Raw genomic sequence first — 24265 nt, 5'->3', positions numbered from 1 at the left:
TCTTAGGGCAGGTGATAAATGCTGTGCTGGCCCCTGTATACCCAGAGCTGCTGAACACATGTAGGGCAATATTTATTAGGAACATGCAGGTCTCTTAATTCTGGTTTGAAATACAGAGACCAGTGCACTTGAAAAAAATCTTTATTTACTATGTAGGTTTTGAAAACAACTGAATTGAAAAAGTGTTTGGATGGTGAATAACACCTTTAAGAAGCATATAAGAAATATATTTTGTCCATTAAGAGGCATAGCCACCAGGAATAATGCAACAGGGGAAACATAAGGATGATATGGTATGGCTTTTTGTCATAAGACACCACAGAAAATAAATACTGCATGCTGATAGAAGAATTCCAAGAAGAGATTTGACTGGAAGACCAGTGGCTAGGATTGGAAAACTGATTGGACTGGAATCCCATGGTGCTATGCTAAATAAGAATACATGAACTTTCCTCAAGGAGATATTATTTCAGAATTCATAACACAGAGATGGGAAGAAGACAGAATTAGAAAAAGCTTTTATTCCAACTAGGCCTGGGAATTTGCTTTCATAGAAAAGGTGCAAACATAATGTTTCACACCATCACAATAAAGCAGGAATCCCCAACCTTTATTACTCGTGAGCCACATTCAAATGTAAAAATACTTGGAGAGCAACATAACCATCATATAATTTTATGGCGGTACTAAATAAGGGTTGTGCTTGGCTTTTGGTAGTCTTTGTACAAACTATCAGCTTACAAGAAGCTTTGTTTGTTAGTAAATCTTGTTTTAATTCAACAAAAACCTACTACCCAGTTAGGAATTCAAAAATAACCACCTGCTTTGGGGGCAGTGGGAGCAACATCCAAGAGGTTGGGAATCACTGTAATAAAGGTACTGGTACAGTACAAACATTCTATGAAATATTTCTTCATTAGGGAGACTTGTTCTTCATTATTAGTTGGGCTCCTCAGGAGATTTTGGAGCAGAATTTAGTACAAGAGGATGTTGCCATTGTGTCATTTTATGAAGAGTAAGTAAGATAAGATCAGTAACTCAAAAAGTGATAACTCATTAATTCCTTGCTGGCTGAGCAGAGTCCCGCTAAGCCAGTAGGACTCCATAGTGTCAGAAAGTGAACCAACTCTATGTAGGTAGAAGAAAAGTGCTAGTGTGCAATCTGAGGCTCCAAAAAGAAATGAACTATTTGTAAATAACTATATTATAAAAACATAATGAAGGGAGGACACCACTCTCACTGTCCAAAAAGCTGAAAAAAGAAACACTGTTTAGGAATTAACATATTTTATTAGATTATTTTGTTTCAAATATCTGTGAGTTGGGAGGTAGGTTTAGAAAGGGTTTTATCCAATTTTAACATCCCTTGTTGCTGGCCACAGACTTGTATTTGACAAGATGCCTTAAGTTTTTCCCAAGTTCTGCGATGTGTTTTCATGGAGAGCTGAGGAAAAAAAAAAAAGAAAATCATGCTCTTTGCAATCAGGAAATTGAAGATAACATGAAGAAATAACAATAAATTTAATTTAATATAATTCATGTTAAAATATTCTACGGGTGTCAAATATTAAAGCTAATGGCTAGGTTAGCCATTTTATTTTAAAATCCCTAAATCAACTCTAAAAAGTCCCCAAAATAACATACCTCTTCCCCCAATACTGAGTCTAATGTCCTTTCCAAGGCTGTCACCCTTAAATATTTATGTATCATGAAATGTGTGGCACGCCTAGGGGCTGATTTACTAACCCACGAATCCGACCCGAATTGGAAAAGTTCCGACTTGAAAACGAACATTTTGCGACTTTTTCGTATGTTTTGCGATTTTTTCGGATTCTTTACGAATTTTTCGTTACCAATACGATTTTTGCGTAAAAACGCGAGTTTTTCGTATCCATTACGAAAGTTGCGTAAAAAGTTGCGCTTTTTTCGTAGCGTTAAAACTTACGCGAAAAGTTGCGCATTTTTCGTAGCGTTAAAACTTAAAAGGTGCAAAGTTTCGCGTAAGTTTTAACGCTACGAAAAAAGCGAAACTTTTTGCGCAAGTTTTAACGCTACGAAAAATCGCCAGATTTTACGCAACTTTCGTAATGGCTACGAAAAACTCGCGTTTTTACGCAAAAATCATATTGGTAGCGAAAAATTCGTAAAGAATCCGAAAAAATCGCAAAACATACGAAAAAATCGCAAAATACCGATCATTACGAAAAAAACGCAATCGGACTCATTTCGCCCCCTAGTGTCACCACACACTGAATGCCCCAGTGCATCCGAACACCAATTTTATGCTGCAGAAAGCAGATTAACGCAGGAAACCGGGGGAATCCCATATAGTGACCGGGGGAGGGAGGGCAAAATCTGCTAACTTCCATGGAAATAGGGGGAGTTGACAGCTCTGCCTTGCTAAGGGCCGTGGAAGACGGGGAGATTAGTTGCCCACGACAAATCTCCCTTGTTGCAGGCGACTAATCTCCCCAATATGCCATCCCACCGGCGAAAATGTAAATTGCCGGTGGGATGGCATATGCGGCGCCGTGATTTCCCAAAACCGAGGAAGTTGCTTTGAAAGGAAACTTCCACGATTTCGGAAAATCACGGCGCTGCATATACCATCCCACCGGTGATTTACATTCAAGCCGGTGGGATGGCATATTGGGGAGATTAGTTGCCCGCAACAAGGGAGATTTGTCGCGGGCAGCTAATCTCCCCGTCTACCACGGCTCTAAGGGTGAAGACACATGGAGATACTAGTAGCAGTTACTTGTTGTGGCTACTAAAAAAGACAATGCTGATCATTTACTGATAATTGTATCTATGTGTGTTTTAGCAGAGGCAATTCTCACTATTGTCTATGGCAGAGTATATTCTGGAGTTTAGTAGCCGTGACAAGTAGCTGCTACCAGTAGCCCAGTGTGTCTTCACCCTAAGAATTCAGTTGCTTTCTAATATAGCGCAAAGCTTACACCCCTTTAGCATACTGAGCCTTCCTTCTCAGTCAAAGTGCTGTCTACTAAGCATGCCTGAATGATTTCCATTGGTAATAAAGAAAAAAGTGATCAAAGGAAATTTTTGCACCACCCACTGCAACAGGTTGTGTCAGATCGCTTAGGGCCATGACACACGGGGAGATTAGTCGCGGGAAATCATAATATTTAACTTTTATTAAGTGCCCGTTTTAATTCTAATTGGCCTGCAGGTGCTCTCAGAAATTCATGAGTCTCTGCTTTCAGTAATATAGTAGATATTTTCCAACTCCATGTAAATTCAGTTTAATGGAATAACAATTCTATCAGGTTTGTTTTAATGTAAGCTCTTATGAGCAGAGCCCCCTTACCTATTATACTGGTCGTGATTTATATGTAATTCAATGTTTTATGTTTACACCCTTCTGTTGTATAACACTGCAAAGTTTGTTAGAACTTTAAAAATGTGATACAAGAATAGTAATGTTTAAAGGGAATATAAACCTTCCCTAAAACTGATACTTTTGCTCCCCCTAGCTCTGCAAATTGGGTGCTGCAAACTTAATTACAGATACAAGAAGATTCATTTTAGAGAATAAACTTGAATCTCCACAGATAATCATTGTTTCTAGGGCTATTTGTTCATATTCCTGCTCTGTCTTTGATATTTAGGCGTTCAGAGCTGGGAATGAAATATATAATGTCTCTGGCAACAACCATACAAACAAAATGGACATAGCTGAGTGCACATAAAAAAGAAGGATTCTCTTGGATTTGCTGGGCAGCTAGCACTCTAAACCCTTTCCTGTGCAGAGCGACAGCAGCAATCTGTATGATGTGTTTGTCATAGACTGTACAGTTCTTCTAGTAACAGAAAAATCCCAGATCCCAAGCATTCTGGATAATAGATGTAATACCTGTTACTCATCTAAAGTATTCACTTTTTTGCATCTTGCTTGTGCCTTCCCTTTTTATTATTCATTTTATGAGTGTGTTTTTTTAAAGCACAATCATATTCCTCAGCACTGTACAAGAGGGTTTATACATGCAGAATTACATACAAATTAACATACAAAGCAACCAATAACCGATGCATGAGGTGTCCAAAGGAGTTTACAATGCCTTAAAAAAACTTTACAAGTTGATTTCAGACAGTGAGTTGTGTCTCCAAACAATCCATATCACCAGCATATACTTGCCATAAAGACTGAACTATTTAGACATTACATTGAAACATTTTTGTTGTTAAAATATCACAGATGCCTTTTGATCTGCAATATATACTTTATAGCTGCAGAGTAAACTGCAAAATAAAATTAAGTACATAAGTATAATCTGCAAAATTCTAACTGAAAATTGAATTCTTTTATAATCCTAATTTTAAGATCCAATTTAAAATCCCTATTCATTTTATTAAGACATCTCACAGAATTCATTCTGCTCCTTAGTACAAGAAACCAGCAATTATATTCCTGATTCTGTTATGAAATTTTAATTAAATAATTTAGATTTTTAAAATTGGTTTCCTTTTTCTCTGTAAAAAAAACCCAGTACCTTGTATTTGATCCCAATTTAGATATAATTAATCCTTATTGGATGCAAAACTGTCCTATTGAGTTTAATTAATGTTTTATTGACTTTTTAGTATGGTATGAAGATCCAAATTACGGAAAGACCCCTTATCCAGAAAACCCTTAATTTTGAGCATTCTGGATAACGGGTCCTATACTTGTATTGTATATCTGCCTTCTTTGTGTTGTGGAAAACAATTCCCCTTGTATTTGGGTTATGGCACACAGAGATTTGTCGCCCCTGGGAAATCTGTGCTACCTGAAAATACCTTTTCATTGGTGTCCGTGGGAATCCCCGGCACTAAAACATATGAATCATGTTATTGCTCAAAACTTTCTGCTACATTTTTGGTAATTATTCAAATTATGCAACTGTAGCCAACAGAACCAGCACCTAGGATTCTTTACATGTGATTTTCTTTACACCAATCGAAATACACACCCTGGCTACTAGCATCCCCTCAGAGTAACAGAACAATACAAGATCTGTAGTGTGTTTTGTTGGCCCAGCATTTTTTTCTGGGCCAACCCAATTTAAAATTAATGGGAATTCAAAATTAATGGAAATAGCTGCAATCGTGACTTGCTCTGTCTAGTAAAACTGCAGAGCCATGTGTTTTCAAGCGATATGCATCTGTCACTAGACAAGACAAGTTGTAAAGACACAAATTCACTTTAAATTGGTGCTTTGTGGCATTTTGTCTACAAAATGCTGTCCCAGGGGCAACAAAACACCACTGATCTCTCTGTTACACCATTATCCTAAGGCTAATGACACAAGGGTAAATTTGTCTCCTGCGGTAGTCCAGGTTGATCTCAATAAAGTAAATCGCCAAGGAGAAAGCATACAATGCACTTCATTTTCTAAAGTTTTCTCGTGATATCTGGGGAATGTTTGGGGAGATTTGTTGCCCGGAGTAGCACCGCAGGTGACAAATCTCCCTGTGTACCATTTGCTCAACTGTCAAGCTACTAAAGGACAAGAATAGAAATGTCTCTATTTATTTAGCTCGTGAGCATCATTTAGCAATTGGTTGAAAAGATTCTTTTGAGCTACCCGGCAGTACTATGCTACCTTCCTTAAGAAAATTAAAGAACCAAAACTAGGTATGGGAGTATATCTTTGCTCTCCACTATCAGTTAAAATTGCAATGTGGGTCATATTTAGGGTAATGTCCCATGAAGAGATTTGTTGCCCACGATAGATCTCTGCTACCCACGATAGATCTCTGCTACCATGGGCAAGGGGTTTGTCGGTGGAAAGGCCTATGCATTGCTTGACTTTGGAAAGCTAAAGCAATGTGTAAGCAATTCCCTTTGTTGCCAGTGGAAAGGCATTTCTGAAAGATTAGTTGCCCGTGGTGGCAGAGAAATATCATGGGACTAATCTCTCGGTGGGACATTACCCTTATAATTTCTGTCTGCAAAAACTATCTGTGACTGAAGTTTATGCTGGAGCCGTGGCCCGGGTTCACCAGTTATGAAGCAGTCACTTTGCACATATACTGTGCAAGGCAATAGATATTGCAGACACCTAATACAGGGTGAAGGTGGAGCAGCCACCAAAAAGGGCAGAATAACATTTTTACATAGCAGTGCTACAGCCAAAACACAGAAATAGATTAATAAAGGTGGTACACATTGTTTCAGAGCCATGAGTGTTGAAGTATGGATACAACACTATTCTTCTCGCTTTCATCTTCTTCTAACTACTCTCATATTGACTTGAACATGTAAAGGTAAACAAAGGTCCAGGAGGTGGACATAGAAAGTACTGTTTTTATTTTTGCTGACGATATCAAATTGCGCAAAACTATAAGTTCCATGCAGGACGCTGCCATTTTGAAGAGTGATTTGACAATATTGGAAAACTGGGCAGCAAAATGCAAAATGAGATTTAATGTTGAAAAGTGCAAAGTTATGCATTTTGGTAGAAATAATATAAACGTGAGTTATACACTAAATGGTAGTGTGTTGGGGGTATGCTTAATTAAGAAGGATCTGGGGATTTTTGTAGATAGAAAGTTGTCTAATTCCAGGCAGTGTCATTCTGCGGCTACTAAAGCAAATAAAGTGCTGTCTTGTATAAAAAAGGGCATTGACTCAAGGGATGAAAACATAATTTTGCCTCTTTATAGGTCTTTGGTAAATCCTCACCTTGAACATGCAGTGTGGATTTGGGCTCCAGTCCTTCAGAAGGATATTAATGAGCTGGAGAGAGTGCAGAGACGTGCAACTAAACTGGTAAAGAAGATATAAACTATGAGGTTTGATTATCAGGGTTGAGGTTGTTTTCTCTGGAAAAAAAGTGCTTGCGAGGGGACATGATTACTCTGTACAAGTACATTAGAGGGGATTATAGGCAGATAGGGGGTGTTCTTTTTCCCATTAAAACGATCAACGCACCAGAGGCCTCCCCTTTAGATTAGAGGAACGGAACTTCCATTTGAAGCAGCGTAGGTGGTTTTTCACGGTGAGGGCAGTGAGGTTGGGGAATGCCCTTCCTAGAGATGTGGTAATAGATTCTGTTAATGCCTTTAAGAGGAGCCTGGATGAGTTCTTGAACAAGCATAGTATCCAAGGCTATTGTGATACTAATATCTACAGTTAGTATTAATGTTTGTATATATAGTTTATGTATGTGAGTGTATAGATAGGTCAGTATAGGTTGTGTGTGCTGGGTTTACTTGGAAGGGTTGAACTTCATGGACTCATGTGGTTAGAACATTTACTGTGTGAGAGGGGCTGGCTCAATATACTGATAGACAATATATGGCTAGATGTAGCATGCATTACTACTTTTGTGCTCCCACTTCAGTTTTGAGCCACACCCATAATTTACCCACTGTAGTTTCAGCCTTTTCCCATTACTAATTTTTAGCAGGTACATTACAACATCTGTACAACAGGACCATGACCTTTTTTGAATTAGGACCCAAAAGATGATTATTTAAAACATTACCTCAGCAATCTCTACTTTCCTTTCCCAGATTCTAATACTTTTTTCCAGATCTTCTTGATCAGTTTTTTCCTGAATATATTCCAAAACATCAGGCACACGGTAATCATGGAGCTGTTTTCTGAGTTTCTTGTTTACCCTCTCTGCCTTTTCTCTGTCCTTCAAAAAATATAAACATTTAATAAAGATATATATATATATATATAATATATACTGTATAAGATGCCAGTAGGGCTGAAGGTCACAAAGAAAATGATCATTGGTGTATGCTATAAACCACCCCGTATAGATGAGGGGGATGAGGCCCAGCTATTGTTGCAAATGGAGGAGGCTTCAAAACTGGGTCAAGTTGTTGTTATGGGGGACTTTAATTATCCGGACATTGACTGGAGTAATGGGGTGGCTACGTCAGAAAAAGCTAGTAGGTTTGTAAATATGCTAAATGACAACTTTTTATTTCAGGCAGTTCAAGAACCCACTAGGAATGACGCTATTTTGGACCTGGTGATTTCTAATAATAATGAACTTATCTCTAACATTTGTGTGGGTGAGCATTTGGGGAACAGTGATCACAACATGGTCTCCTTTGAGATAATGCTGCAGAGACAGCGCTATAAGGGAGTAACTAAAACACTCAATTTTAGACGTGCAGACTTTGCCAGTATAAGGGCATCTCTGCAATGTGTCAACTGGGAAAGGCTTTTCATGGGGTTAGACACAGAAGGAAAATGGAACATCTTTAAAACATTGCTTTGTAGGTATACACAACAGTATATCCCCCTAGTAAGCAAGGAGAGGCATCGCAAAGCGAAACCTTTATGGCTGAATAAAAGTGTTATTGTCGAGGTTGGTAAGAAAAAACGTGCTTTTAGGGCATTCAAGTTAGCTGGGACAGCGGAAACTTTCATCAGGTACAAGGAAGCAAATAAAGCATGCAAAAAAGCTATCAGGCAAGCTAAACTAGAGATGGAAAGGGATATTGCAGCTAGGAGTAAAAAGAATCCAAAATTATTTTTTAATTATGTGAATAGTAAAAAAATGAAGCAAGAAGGGGTGGGAACTTTATTATCACGGGGGGGTACGTTGGTTGATGAAAACGGGGAAAAAGCTGAAATTTTGAACTCTTATTTTTCATCTGTCTATACATCTGAGGAGCCAGATAATGAAGGCTTCCCTTGTAATATGCCCAGTTCTAGTAATTTAGCTACTGACGCATGGGTCACTCGGGAGGAAATTCAAAAGAGACTTGAACATATAAAGGTAAACAAAGGTCCAGGGCCGGATGGGATTCATCCCAGGGTATTAAATGAGCTGAGCGCTGTGATTGCCAAACCTCTTCACTTAATTTTTCAGGATTCATTGAGGTCTGGCATGGTGCCAAGAGACTGGCGGATTGCTAATGTGGTGCCGTTATTTAAAAAGGGATCCCGTTCTCAGCCTGAAAACTATAGGCCTGTTAGTCTGACATCAGTAGTAGGAAAACTTTTGGAAGGGGTAATAAGGGATAGGGTACTTGAATACATTGCAGTTCACAATACTATTAGTTTGTGCCAGCATGGTTTTATGCGTAACAGATCTTGCCAGACTAATTTAGTTGCCTTTTATGAGGAGGTGAGTAGGAACCTTGATGCTGGAATGGCAGTTGATGTCATCTACTTGGACTTTGCTAAAGCGTTTGATACAGTACCTCACAGAAGGTTAATGATCAAATTAAGGAATATTGGCCTAGAACATAATATTTGTAATTGGATAGAGAACTGGCTGAAGGATAGAGTACAAAGAGTGGTTGTAAATGGAACATTTTCTAATTGGACCAGTGTGGTTAGTGGAGTACCGCAGGGGTCAGTCCTTGGGCCTTTGCTGTTTAACTTGTTTATTAATGACCTGGAGGTGGGCATAGACAGTACTGTTTCTATTTTTGCTGATGACACTAAATTGTGCAAAACTATAAGTTCCATGCAGGATGCTGCTGCTTTGCAGAGCGATTTGACAAAATTAGATAACTGGGCAGCAAACTGGAAAATGAGGTTCAATGTTGATAAGTGCAAAGTTATGCACTTTGGTAGAAATAATATAAACGCAAACTATCTACTGAATGGTAGTGTGTTGGGGGTATCCTTAATGGAGAAGGATCTAGGGGTTTTTGTTGATAACAAGTTGTCTAATGCCAGGCAGTGTCATTCTGTGGCTACTAAAGCAAATAAAGTGCTGTCTTGTATAAAAAAGGGCATTGACTCAAGGGATGAGAACATAATTTTGCCCCTTTATAGGTCCCTGGTAAGGCCTCACCTTGAGTATGCAGTGCAGTTTTGGGCTCCAGTCCTTAAGAAGGATATTAATGAGCTGGAGAGAGTGCAGAGACGTGCAACTAAACTGGTAAAGGGGATGGAAGATTTAAACTATGAGGTGAGACTGTCGAGGTTGGGGTTGTTTTCTCTGGAAAAGAGGCGCTTGCGAGGGGACATGATTACTCTGTACAAGTACATTAGAGGGGATTATAGGCAGTTGGGGGATGTTCTTTTTTCCCATAAAAACAATCAACGCACCAGAGGTCACCCCTTTAGATTAGAGGAAAGGAGCTTCCATTTGAAGCAGCGTAGGTGGTTTTTCACGGTGAGGGCAGTGAGGTTATGGAATGCCCTTCCTAGTGATGTGGTAATGGCAGATTCTGTTAATGCCTTTAAGAGGGGCCTGGATGAGTTCTTGATCAATCAGAATATCCAAGGCTATTGTGATACTAATATCTACAGTTAGTACTAGTGGTTGTATTTATAGTTTATGTATGTGAGTGTATAGATTGGTAGGTGTGGGTTAGGTGTGCTGGTTTACTTGGATGGGTTGAACTTGATGGACACAGGTCTTTTTTCAACCCTATGTAACTATGTAACTATGTAACTATTAGCCAGCAATGACAGCCTAGTCAATCCAAAAATTGCAAGTGGGGTGAGGGGCACTTTAAAGGCAAAGGAACATAGGGTAATCTCACATAGTTTGCACATTTTTTTCTTGTAAAGACAAAGAAAGTGTAAATTTTACAATTCAATTGTGGACACCAGGTTTTTTACCCACAATGCAGCTTTTGACACATATATGGAAAAATCTTAAATGTGTCTATATCACTTTAATTTTCCTATATTTTTCTCACAAAAGCAGCAATACTGTCATGCCTTATGGCTGAGAATCTAGTAGTCTGTATCCAGTAGTCTGTAGCCAGTAGCCAGTAGCCAGACTACAGATCCTATCTAAAACCCATTGTTTGCAGTTTTGCCTATGAACTTTCAACAGGAATAATTATATCAAAAACATTAAAAATAGAAAATGAACATAAACTGCAAATAAGTTTAAATCAATTCATTTTTGGGTTTAAAACACCTTTAAGAAATGATACATACAGTCTGAAAAATTACCATCCTTTTTGTAAAACTAATTTCCTTAAAATCCTTCAGCAAATACCAGTTTCCTTTTGGCTTATTTGGGATTTATATTAAAGGAACGGTACACATTTTTGTAAGACGGAGAACTATTAAAAGGCAGGCTAAACAATCTTCCGTACAGCGGCAACAATTGTCTTCTGGTTTTGGCAGAAGGCTGGGAGGTGACATGGAGTGTCACATGTTGGTTTTCGCAGGTATTTTTTAATAAACCATTGAAACTTTGTGCAGGATAGGGCAATTATTGGAGCAGACATTATGAGCTGCATTGTGTGTCCACACAATGCAGCTCAATATTACAGATGTCACTAAACTGCACTAGAAAAAGCCATTACAATCAGACTCTTGGTGATACCTGCTCCACGAGTTGGGCCTCCAGTTCAATCCTCTGCAGCATCTCTTTTCTCATATGGATTTCCTTATCCAAATGTGTTGACTCAGCCATTGCAGTATTTAACTTCTTCTGTTGGCACAAGGGAAAAAGTCTTGATTTATTCTTAAAGGGTACCTATTACCCAAAAGTTGCTTCCCCCACTAGAGTTGAGGGCTAATAGAGCCTGTACGCCGGATGGAGAAACAATAGTCTTTTTTTTTTTTTTAAATAGCTCCTACAGTGCTAGGCTGTCCACACCAGAAAGGAGCTCCTGGTGCAGGTAGCCATGCTGTGGTACTCACATCTGCATAACGAGCGAGTGCCACAACTCACTCATTATGTGCATGCATGTGACATAGGTGGGTCATATACACCTCTCCTACATCACACACACGTCTCCTCACCCTTATAATAAATGAGGGTGAGGAGACAGCAATGGGAGAACATTTATGATTAGAGGGGACACAGGTCTCAAGGGGTTAAGCATACACACGCCATTGTTAAATTAAATTAAGAGAGCCAGAGCAAAATACATGCTAAAAGGGAGATTACAGTATATACTCGAGTATAAGTCTAGTTTTTCAGCACCCAAAATGTGCTGAAAAAGTCCCCCTCGGCTTATACTTGAGTCGGGTGCCCCAGGTGACCCTCCAGACTAGCACCCTCTGTCCTTTGTGTGCAAATTAGGCCACCCGCAACCAGACTCCCCAGTGCCCTGGCCCGCTCCCAAATTCATCTTCCATCCTCACCTGTACTCTTAAGGTATCATTGTGGATACCATATTGTTTTTGTTGACCCTCTTCTCCACTTACAGAGCTAATTTACTGTTTTTATTTGAAATAAATATTTAAAAACATATACCCCACTGATGCCTCAATTAATGTAATTTTATTGGTATTTATTTTGATTATTGAAACTTAGCAGTAGCTGCTGCATTTCCCACCCTAGGCTTATACTCGAGTCAATACGTTTTTCCCGTTTTTTTAGGTAAAATTAGGTACCTCGGCTTATATTCAGATCGGCTTATACTCGAGTATATACGGGTATATTGTTTCTGCAGAAAATTAACCTAAAAACTGCTGGACACAAACTCATTTTTTACTATTATATAATCATACCTTGAAGAGGTTTAGAACCAGAAGAGTGTCCCCTGCAGTCAGTTTTAGCTGTAACAGGTCCTGGTTTCTTTCATCAATTCTCTCTAAGAATTGCGCATTTTCAATCTTCAGTTGCTGAAAATCCACCTCGTGTAACACCTCCCCCATCTCCTCCTTCTGGAAAGTAATAAGCACATAAGGGGTTGATTCACTAAAGTGCAATAAAACAAGTGCTATTTATAGCATGTGTTAAAAATGTTATTGCTTCTTATTTTTCACGTCTTAACGCACAATTCACAAATAAAGGATACTTGCGTTAATTCACAAATAAAGGACACTTGCGTTAATTAAGACGCGATGCTGTTTGCCTTATTTAAGTTGCGAAGACTATTTTCGTGTGGTTTTTGACGCAATGCGCGCTAATTAACACAGGGTAAAAAAACGCACGCCATATTAGCCATACACGCCATTACTTTCGGAAAACTACTGTTCTTAAAATGACCATTTCCCTGCAAACTGGAGGCTACATCACTCTAGGGCCAACACAGACTTGAATAAATCACACTGCAAAGTCCTTGTTGTGTTGCCAAAAGCTCATGAACTGTACTTTTCTATAATTACCGCCTGCCTCAATTAGGTGTTAATTTTTGCACAGACTAATGCAATATTTAGCGCGTCTAAGTGTTTGTGAATCATGCGTTAGTATTATTTCTGAACGCTAATTAACGCATTCTGTTGCGCGCTATTTAATGCACGCGATATGCGACATAATGCATGCAATAATACTTTTTTTTGTGTCAATTTTAATGCAAAAAAGCGTGCAATAAAACTTATCGACCTTTAGTGAATCAACCCTATAGTGTAATAAGTAGTAGTACAAAAAACATTTTACTACAGTTTTAGCACTATATAGTACTTTTACATGTATCTACAGGATGTAGCAGTCTTTATATAAACACTTTTCCTTTAGAGTTCAATTTTTTACTCACAGTACTGTGCTAACCATTCTTTAAGGCTAATGTCACACTAGGCTGTTTCTTACCCTTCCCCTTTTTTCATGCAAAAATCTGCTCTGGATCTGCTCCAATCAGCTGTTTCTCCACCTGCATTTCTGTGCATTGGAGATACAGCCTCATATGAAACTAGCCTAAAAACAATATTTCTTAGCAATATTATTAAAGGGGTTGTCCACCTTTGAGTTAACTTTTTTTGGACACCAGTTGCAGGAGTTCATTGAAGTGAAGCATCAAATCAAATCCAAATTGTATTTGTCACATACACAATCGTACACAGTAAGACATGCAGTGAAATGCTTATATGACCGCCAAGAGAGTTTGAAGCTTATAAGGGGAGAAAAAAAAAAAAAGTTTTTTAATTTTGTGGAGAAAGATATTCTGCAAATATACATAAAGTGATTTATTAAGGTGCCTTATTAAAGTGACTTTGTGCCAAGGACCATTTGTGCAATGATCCAGTTGTAGACGTTAAAGTGTCTTTGTGCAATGGTCCAGATGTAAAAATAACATGTAAGTGTTGATGTGCGTGAATGTGTCCATAGTGTCCATGGATGTTAAGTATTGTATTAGTTCTACATGGTGGTGTGGTTGAGAGATCTTATCGCCTGCGGGAAGAAGCTCCTCCTCATTCTCTCTGTATTGGCCTTCAGGGAGCGGAATCTCTTCCCAGACCGCAACAGAGTAAACAGTCTATTGTTGGGATGGCTGAGGTCCTTCACGATCTTCCTGGCCTTGGTCCAGCACCGTTTGATGTAGATTGAGTGCAGGTCAGGGAGCTCAGTGCAGATGATGCGCTCGGCCGATCGCACTACCCTCTGTAGAGCTCGTCTGTCCTGCATGGTGCTGTTCCCGAACCAGATCATAATGTTTCCCATCAGGATGCTCTCTATGGTGCAGGAGTAGAAATTCCTGAGCACCTTGGAGGGCAGTCTGAAGTCTCTCAAGCGCCTGAGGTGGTACAGACGCTGCCGGGCCTTTTTTACCACGGTGTTGATGTGACAGGACCATGCCAGGTCCTGCGTGATGTGAACACCAAGGTATCTGAAGCTTTCCACTCTCTCCACTGGGCACCTGTTGATGACAGGGGTCTGATAGTTCCTCTCCTATTTTGTACTGAAGTCTACTACCAGCACTTCGTACGCTTGTGGCGCTTTATAAATAAAGTTATACATACATACATACTCTGGTGATTCATTGGGTGCTTGTGCACTTTAACTAACTGCATAAGTTCAATGGTCATTGCTTCATTTCTACCGTTCATTGGCTGCTGTTTTGTGTGCATTACTATTTAACACATAGGTACATAGATACAGAATATCACAAATCTAATATCTTTTTTTCTAATATCTCTTTGCATTTCCTTTAAAACAGTTAGTGCTCGAAACGTTGGATCTCTTTTCTTAAATAAACTTATTATATTTTTGCCAAGTCCTGGTGTGTGCAGCTCATTCGTATATTTTTTTGCTAGCACCCTGGGCATTTGAATTTCAATAGGATGTGCTCCGTTTGTTGTTGTTATATATATATATATATATATATATATACAAATACGCAACTCTTTCTGCATACATGACCCCATCACAAGCCAGAACCTCACACACACCCTGCCAAAAAGTGACTCTTCCCTTTGAAAACACCATTCACCAGCACCCCACATAATGTCCAGTTTTCGCCTCACAAACACTCCATTACACAGCCATCCCCCCCACAAAAAACCCAGCCCCAGCTATAACTTTATCCTCCTCACATACAGGCACTCTACAAATTCCTCCTCCCTCACTGTGAGTCAGACTTCTCACTTAACAGCTCCCTGCCTCTTTTGAACTCCCTCAAGCAGGCACAAGCCCCTCCATCCATACCCTCCACTTCCCCACGTGAAAATGACATGCTGTGCTCTCTTCACATGCCCCCCACATACACAGCAACACACACACAAAAAGTAGGGATGCCCAACTTCTGTGTTTATGTGGTGAAAAACCACATGATGCTAAGGATTTGGTTCGGCCAGGACCATGGATTCCTGAACCAAATCCTGTATTTGGTACATCCTTACAAAAGAGTTATAAGCTTTTTGTTCCACCTCCATAAAGTCACATAACAGACTTCTACCATAAAGCATGCTGGCACACCATGTCCTGAAAGCGACAGATCTTTCTCTCCTCACATGCTGCCCCCCACCCTCACAGAACACACTGAAGCAAATGAGGGATCAAAGATAGATTGACAGGAGATGTAGCCAATCAGAGTTAAGCTATGAAAATAACTGCACATGCGCACATGATCTTAAGCCATTTCTGCCAGCAATATGTGTGACAAGGAAGTACAGTGGTGACTGTAGTGTTTTAGGGGGTAAGCGACCCCCCCCAGCAGAGAGCCCATGATGAAGGGAAGGTTCAGAAAAGGGATCCATTCTGAGGCGAATATCTCATAAACTGCATAAAATGCTTTTTATAATGTAAAAGAAAGCTTTATATCAGAAACATACCTGTTTAACCTGCATTTTCATTTTCTTCTTTTGGACCTTGAGGGCAGCATTTTTCAGGCGAAGTTTGTCCACTAAGCTGTCCTAGAAAATAAGACAAAAGAACCAGGAACACAAAAACTTGTCTTACATGTACAAAAACTGAATAGAGTAGTGTTCAGAAGACCCCCTAGTGATCAAAAGAGGGTAATACATATACAAATTAGAAACTTCTATATTACTCAAAAATCAGTAAAAAATGTTTTTTGTTTATTTCAATCCATTAAAAGCATTGACAACCCCATATGGATAGCCTAACACATTCCATGCTTACCCAGCACTTAATCATAGGCTCCAAAGAGGGGATACAAATACACAGAATATATATATATATAGATCAGACCCCACTTAAGCTTAATTATAACCAGGGCCGGATTTGAGAATGACTTCAGTAAATGCCTGAGAGTATGAGGCTGTTGACCTAGCCAGCTACTCCTGTGCTGTGCTGGTTTAATTTCAATTCCATAATAACTGCTTTTTAGGAGCAATACTAGGGATATTATAAATATAATATAAACAGTTTTGTGTGCTTTATTTGGTGCATAATGCTACCTACTAGTTGGCAGGGTCACTTAAAAAACAATAAAATAATAAGCCTAGTATGATGTAGTGCAGTATTTTCAGTGAGATATGTAAGGAAAAATGTTTTTCAGTGGCTGGTAGTATGCAAAAGGAAAAACATTTTTCCTTACATATCTCACTGAAAATACTGCACTACATCATACTAGGCATATGATCACCATTTTGTATGTAAGTTGCTATGAAAAAAACTACTATAGCTTGCTTCGGTGCATACAAAGCTTGCAATTAAAGGAAAAATGTGCTCTTTCTTTAGGAGCTCAATTGGGCTTATGTAAAAAGGTTCATAAACATTATCTGAACTTCCAGAAATATATATAAGTGTATTTGTTTTGGGCTCATAGCGTAATGCAATCCCTCGCTCGTCATGTTCCACTGTGAACTGATGGATTGACTTGAAGTACCTCTACTTTTCATAGTGGGTGGTGCACAGATTCTCTGGAAAGCAGGCACTCACAAAGTGCCAAGTTGTATGTCACTACATTAAAATTGAAAGTAAAATGACCTTACTCTAGCACGCATCTTCTCCTCCATGTAGCGGATGACTTTATCTGGAGACACACCAGCACTTTTTTTGATGCTTATTGCAGCTTTGCCAATGTCTCGTTCAAACTCATACTTGGATTTCTTTATATCTGTACTGCGAAACTCTGCCTCCTCCACTGTGGCCTGGACAAGTTATTAAAAATAAACTGACATAAGTTAATTTAAATATTAATTTAAAGATCAGTCAATATCAGTAGAAATGTCATGTGAATTCCAATTGGGATTGGAGAAGCAGTGTATGCTATATAAGTTTGTGACCCTCTCTAGTTATATCAGTGAGATAAACGGGTTTCTTTCCAGTGGGACTTGCCACTTAGATGCGTAAGTTACAGCATATGGATTTGTCACTAGGGACAGTCTTTAAAAACTGTGTGCAGAGCAGTTAGTGAGAGACAGTGCCAAGTTATGAGTGCACACATGTACAGCTCTATGTTTCAATATTTGTTGTGTGCACTGGTCATGATTCCATAATTTGTCACACACACAAGCCCACAGCTTTATTGTTTTATTATCAGTGATACTTGCTGGATGAACAGATATATTATTTTCTACACATTCCAGTTAGCTGTATGGGCTCTATGGGTTTGTAACATGGCACACTTGCTGGTCAACAATAAAGGAGGCTGAACTTGCTTTAGGGCCCAGGAACGTAGAGGGCCCTAACTTTGGAGGGGTTTGGATAAGGTTAGGTTGCAGGGCCCAGTAATTTCTTGTTATGCCACATGCAGGCAACCATGTCGGGAGCATCACATGGCAGTTAGCTATATGAATAATATGGATTCATTACTAGAGATACTTCCCAGTTATATTATAGTTTTATAAGTTACTACCAGCAATATATGCCACATGCTGTAACTATTACCAATGATGAGTTCTGTGGCTTAAACTAGGTTTACTAGGAGAAATCACCATTTAGCTGAATGGGCAGTATCTGGTGATGATCTCAGCTAGATTAATGTTATATGTGGGTTTGTTACCTGTATGGAATGTAGAGGCTGTATGGGTTTGTTACCTTGAGATTTTGCAAATCCTTTTCAGCATTCTCCTCATTTCTCAGAGATTCTTCCTTTGACTCCTCCAATTCCTTCTGCACAAGTTCACACTTCTGGTCCACAGTTAGACTCAAAAGACGTTCAGGAATCTGACCACGTGATTTAGACCTGCGTCGGCTGCGCATCTGTATACAAACCACCATTTAAATTTTACAGATTATAAAAACATATGCAATTTCTTTTCTTTCTCAGTAAATATTACTTTTACTTTTCTACTGGCAAAGAAAATAGTGATTTCTATTCTGTTTACTTTATTTTCATATACTTTATTTTCATTTGTTAATGATATCAATAAACAATGAATCGGTATGGTGTTCAGTAACTATTATGTGTAAACATAATGACAGAAGGAGACATGTCAGAGTTTTGTTTCCCCTAATTTTTTTTTGTTTAATTAGGAAACTGTAATTGCATTAAAGTGTTGCCTTTTCCTTCCCATTGCACATATCTGTGCTTTCTGGCAAGTTATGTAACATTATTGGTAACAAGAGCAAAAAGTATCTGCACACTCAAAAAAAGTAAATGCAAAAAAAAAATGTATTAATTACAAAATCATATCATAAGAGACATAGCCCAATGCGTTTCAACCCAATAAAGGGTCTTTATCAGGGGCAAAAAAATTAAAAAAGGCACCCCTTGATGATGATAATTTTGTAAATAATACATTTTCTTTTGCATTTACTTTTTTATGTGCAGACACTTTTTGCTCTTGTGATTATTTTTGGAGTTACTGAATGGGTTTTCTCCAGTGTCTTTGCACCTCTATTATTTATTACAAGGTGTGCACTCTGGCATTTTGCAACACATGTAACATTATTGGTGGCAGACCCTGAAGGGGGTGGGCAAGGATCCAGTTTATGTATTGTAGCATTGTGTTTATTTGTATTGCATTTTCCCCTGAACCTAACAGCCTAACCCACCAGTCAAACTGCCATGTAAAGTCTGTGCTACTGTTTCTTAGATGTGTCATACCAAAACCATTGGTTCATGGGTAAATGTTTTTATGCAGATAGTTGTGTTGGAACCCCTTAGACCATAAGACAGAAAGAAAAGGTATAAAGTGAATTGTTTTATGTATGGATGCACCGAATCCAGGATTCGGTTCGGAATACGGCCAGGATTCTGCCTTTTTTAGCAGGGTTTGGTTTCGGGCGAATCCACGGTCCTGGCCAAACTAAATCCGAATAATAATTAACATAAATTAGCATATGCTAATTAGCATTCTGAAGGGTTAAATGTTAGGGGGTACGGTGCTTGGTGATTTTTACCACTTCCCAAAAAACTGGGTTCAGTGCATCCCAAGTTTTATGTAATACTCCATTTTTAACTGAAAGAGATCAGCTGAACCCCTAGTGATACAATACACACCATGTAAACACAAAACCATGTTTTGCAAGTTATTTTTCTTTTTAGTCTCTGCTTCTTTTTCTTTATTAAATGAGGACCAATGCTCAGCATAGGATTATGATATAAATATGCACCATGTGAATAGGGTTTCAAGTTTCATTAATCCAGGTCATGATATACAGACCCCCCAGTAGGACAGGTATGGTATCCCTTTTTCCCTCAAGGAGAAGGAAATTTACAATAACTGGGGGAGGCAAAATGTTAGGCACCCTCAGTGATTGTAATCGCTTACCTTATACCACGGGCTGGTGATCCTATTAGAAGAAAACAGCACCAGCCCTGGGTAGCTCCAAACAAGAGACCCTCTTCCTTTTTCTGTCTTCACACTGCTTGCTCATGCGCAGTAGAGTGAAAAAACAAACTTTAACAAGAAAGTCAATATTTTCCCCCTACTGCGCATATACTGGGCCTGAAATTTAGAAGAACGAAGACAGAAGGAAGAGGATCGCTCACTCGCAGCTACCCTGGGTTGGTGCAGTTTTCTCCTAACAGGAGCACCAGCCCGTGGTTTAAAGGAGAAAGAAAGGTAAAAACTAAGTAAGGTTTATCAGAAAGGTCTATGTAAATACAGCCATAAGCACTCACAGAAATGCTGCACTGAGTTCTCTTTCAAAAGATACAGGATTTCTTGTCTGTTGGTTTTCCTCTGCCAGAGACATGCAGATCTCTCCTCTCTCCTGCTCCCCCCTCCCTCAAGAATGCTAAGAACTCACGCCCCCCCTTAGGAATGTGGATCTGAGCCAATCAGCAGGAAGCTTCCTCATAGTCTAACTAACTGGGAATGTACACTGGTCTTGCTTTTGGTGCAGGAGTGAGGCATTATGGGAAGTTTCTTTACAAAGCTCAGCGTTTTTTCTTCCTGTTTGGCTTCTGATCGGGAGAAATATCTGAACGGGAGAAATATGGGGAGACTTAAGGCCACTATTGAGACAACTGAAGGTATGCCTGCAGCTTGAGATTAGCTTTTTATTAGGCTTTCCTTCTCCTTTAAGGTAAGCAATTACAATCACAGGGGGGTGCCTAACATTTTGGTGATTCTACCTTTCCTTCTCCTTTAAACAAATAATTTTGTAAAATTATTTAAATTTTTGTACTTGATCCTAAGATGCATAAATGCATATTGGCAGCAAAACAATCCTATTGGGTTTTATGTTTTTTAGTTGTATACAGCCCCTCATATACTTCCTGGATAACAGCTGCTCTCTCTGGATCAGTATACTGGCAGAATCATTACTATGTATTTATTTCGGTCATTTCCTAATGTGCTATGTTTATTTAAAAAATCAATGATGGGATTTTCATCCTGCAACTATTTAGCAGCTGGGATACAATAACCAACAATGATATTGGGACCCAGCAGATACAGTTTAACAACAGCTAAAAGGCACAAACTGAACATGTAATATCTGTCGTTGTCTGCTTGATAAAGTGCAAAGGCGGACATCACATTAAGAGAAAGTAATACCTGGCTGAAATCCAGTGTGGATAGCACAGCATCAGTAGTTGGAGGTGGCACCAGGTCTTTAGGGTCCAGCCTGCTATGGAATTTGTCAAGCATGTCTGTTTCTGCTTTGAGTATAGAAACGGCATCTCTGCAAAAGACAAGATGGACAAAGTTCATGGAGATTTTAATTCTTTGCTAACTGTGGCCTAGGTTTTATGTTTAGCAGTTATCCTTTTAAGCTGTGGCAAGCCAAGCCGAATCGGGCCCTAGGCCACCTCGCATCTACACCCTTTTCCCCTGCATGTGCACAACTGTGCAGTGCCAGTGTGGGTAGGGTCGTTGAGGGTAAGGCAGGAGAGGTACCTACCTGGACGGTGCCCCCCCCCATCGTTATGCCCTAGGCAGGCAACTCTTCTGCCTACCTCTAGTTCCAGCCCTGCTTTTAAGTGTCATGGTCAGGCCATTGTTTCTTTAAACAGTTTGTTCATGTTGGCCATTTTTTTGAAAACTCCATAAGCTTTCTTATACTGCTTGAAAGCCTTTCTATCTATATAATATTTCATCCCAATCGATGTACCCTCTAAGCCAGTGATGCCCTAGACCAGTGATATTTTTGAATTCCTGACTTGGTGGCAAGTTTTGGTTGAACACAAACAAGATTTACTACCAAATAAATCCCCTGTAAGCTGATAGTGTGCATAGAGGCTGCCTAATAGCCAATCTTAGCCCTTATTTGGCACCTCCATGAACTTTTATGATGCTTGTGTTGCTCTCCAAGGCTTTTTACATTTGACTGTGGCTCACCAGTAAGAAAGGTTGCTCTAAGCTGTGCGCTTGTGCATGTGCACAAAAGTTTTGAGACCAGAGCACACAATAGATTGTGGTGCACACAAGGAATTTAGTGTGAAAACACATACTTCTGTACTGCGCACATCAGTTTTCTTAAAGTTTGTGCATGGTTTTAAAAAAGTGTGCACAAAAGAAACTTTTTGTGCACACAGCCAAGAAGAAATAAAAGGGGAACTTGTTCCCAATAAATAACACTGCCATCAAATATGATTTTACAGGCAGAGCAGATGGCAACCCTAATCAAAGTGTAGGATGATAGACCTCATTTGACCTGTATGGCCCACCATTGTAGCCACTATTGTAACTGTGATTTAGTAACTTCAAACTTTATAGCACTGTGCTTCCCCCCGTACATGCACAAACAGGAAAGCAATGATTCCTGAACTATAGTTTAGACTTGTGTATGGGTTTCCTAGTAAATAAAAGTACTGGTCAGGAATATCTCAACTGTGTAGACATACAGTACCCGTTTTAGAACAATATGTGCAACACCAACTAAACTGACTTGAATAGATAAGATTTTCATATCAGGTATGTTTCCCTATCACAAAAAAATCCCAAATCATGGAAAAATAACAAATACCTAGTATCCCGGGTAAGTATCTCCAGTTGCTCGATGCTTAACTCGGATAAATATTGTAAGGGTTCTTCCCCAGCTTGGGACTCTGTCTTCACGCTTTCTGCGTCTGTCTCCGCCATGGTTGCTAAGGTAAACATCCGAGCGATCACTTCCACCATTCGGATCGCCAACACGTCAAGTTCCTCCGTCCCTTGTTGCCATGGAAACAACGCAGCTCCATGCGCGTCAGTCTTGTCATGGCCGGGGCGCAGCGTTCTGGCAGTGTGGAAGTTGTCTGAAGCTTTGTGTTCTTCAATACAAAAAAAGTGATAATAAAATTTAGGCCAGAGATCATTTAATCAGCCCTGATCGCCAGCTTTCCCATAGGTTCCCTTTACAAAAATTTCAGTTTTTGACAAACCTGCGGTTCTGCATTTTCCCTGAAATGTTATCGTAATACTGACTCAGCATCTGCTGCAGTTTGTTGCAGACATTTTTTTTCTACATTTAAGTGCAAATGGCACCGCGTGTGGTTTAGCTGGCACAGCTATGCATACAGTCTGCTGAGGGAACCCAGGGATCCACATGCTTGCTTGCAATTGCACACAATTCGCCACAGCAGGCTGGGTAAGCAAAATGTTACTTTCCAACAGAGCTGCCATCAGATATCAGGGTCCCTTGGGGGCCTAAAGGTTAAAAACCAATACGCGCAGTGGTGGCCAAGGTTCTACATTAAAAAAGAAACTTATTTCTAATATACATTCACAAAAAAATACTTATGGTTTTTATAAAAAAAGATTCCTTTCCTACATTTGCCCACCTTTGCTCTACTCACAACTGATTGCACAAACAAATATTACAAAAATTATACAGCCTTGGCTGCTTTACTTCAAAACCATTTACTAGGGTTGCACCGTTAAGGCTCTTAATTTTTTACTTTACATCGCCTTTAAATAATGTGCTGCGACTTCCAGGTCTCTCATTTGTTAAGCTATAGGGAGGGCGGGAGCTTGGGTGCCTACATGTTCTTTCCCCACCCAGCTTTCTGTGCTTTCCCCTTCTTTAATCCTCTAATTGTTCCCCATGTCTTCCATTCTGTCTTATTATCCCCGTTCTTTTGTCATCATCTCTCCCTTTCTGAATGCTCCACCTTTTTGAGCTTTGAATTATCATCTTATTTTCTTATGTTTCCCCCTATACCCTGCTTCTCTAACCATTTTATTTTCTACTCTGCTCCCACTTTTCATCATTCTATGCTTATATTTGTTGTTTTGTTTTTCTAATTCTCTCTACTTCTCTGCTAATCAAGTCTTCCTCTTGCTTTTATGGTCTCTTTACATCTCTTCTTTACTAAAAAAAATAAATAAAATAAAACTAAACCCCTGTTCACCAGACCACAATTGTAGGAGGTGAACAATTCAGGGCAATTTCCTTAAACATGCTGTGGCTTACTTGAAATGTGGCACACCAAGCCAGGTCTTTCCTGTTTCTCCGCAGACTTGGCTTGGCTGTGCCACATATGGTAAAGTTCTCCTAGCAATATCCAACTGTGGAAGATCTTGATTGTGGAGTAGACAGAGCAGCCCAATCCGAAGCTAGCAGGGGGGTCTTGCTAACCCAAGTAAATGCTGCATGGTCAGGACCCCCTTAAGACTGAAAACCCACTGGGCCCGGTACAACTGTCCCCCTTCTCCCTGCCTGATGGCGGCCCTGCTTTCCACAAGCTGACAAAGATTATGTATGGGTGCCTGTACCTATGTGAATAAGGTTGCCCTTGGCACCTGTCGGGTATTGTACCAGCCTGGCAGATAAAAATGATGCTCAACGCCAATGTTATAAGTAAGGAAGGAAAAATATAGGACAGCTGGTGGCAACCCTATTTGTGGGGAGGGCAGTTGGTG

At 39.5% G+C, this 24265-nt stretch overlaps 1 protein-coding gene across 1 annotated transcript; it reads right to left on the bottom strand.

The window, feature by feature from the left end:
• Positions 1-1268: 1268 nt before the first annotated feature.
• Positions 1269-23883, bottom strand: ccdc113 (coiled-coil domain containing 113). The gene is made up of 11 exons (XM_018093365.2): positions 23817-23883; positions 22389-22674; positions 20978-21104; positions 18066-18230; positions 17018-17176; positions 15893-15973; positions 12413-12568; positions 11277-11384; positions 7494-7649; positions 6689-6772; positions 1269-1444 (listed from the first exon to the last, which is right to left on the bottom strand). Exons 1-11 carry the CDS (start codon positions 23881-23883, stop codon positions 1307-1309), a joined length of 1527 nt encoding a protein of 508 aa, XP_017948854.2. The 3' UTR covers positions 1269-1306.
• Between the last annotated feature and the right edge of the window lie 382 nt (positions 23884-24265).

This window comes from Xenopus tropicalis, chromosome 4 (genome assembly GCF_000004195.4).
Source record: "Xenopus tropicalis strain Nigerian chromosome 4, UCB_Xtro_10.0, whole genome shotgun sequence".
NCBI lineage: Eukaryota > Metazoa > Chordata > Amphibia > Anura > Pipidae > Xenopus > Xenopus tropicalis.
Note: the sequence above shows the minus strand (reverse complement) of the source record. Positions and strands in the feature narration are given on the sequence as shown.

Bases quoted from the DNA above. Each gene is read 5' to 3' on its own strand.
- ccdc113 (XM_018093365.2), bottom strand. From the start codon at position 23,883: ATGTGGCACAGCCAAGCCAAGTCTGCGGAGAAACAGGAAAGACCTGGC. The intron at 17,177-18,065 runs GTAACAAACCCA...TAACTTGTCCAG, and splicing joins AGGATTTGCAAAATCTCAAG to GCCACAGTGGAGGAGGCAGA. The intron at 11,385-12,412 runs GTATGATTATAT...TTGTGCCAACAG, and splicing joins TGGTTCTAAACCTCTTCAAG to AAGAAGTTAAATACTGCAAT.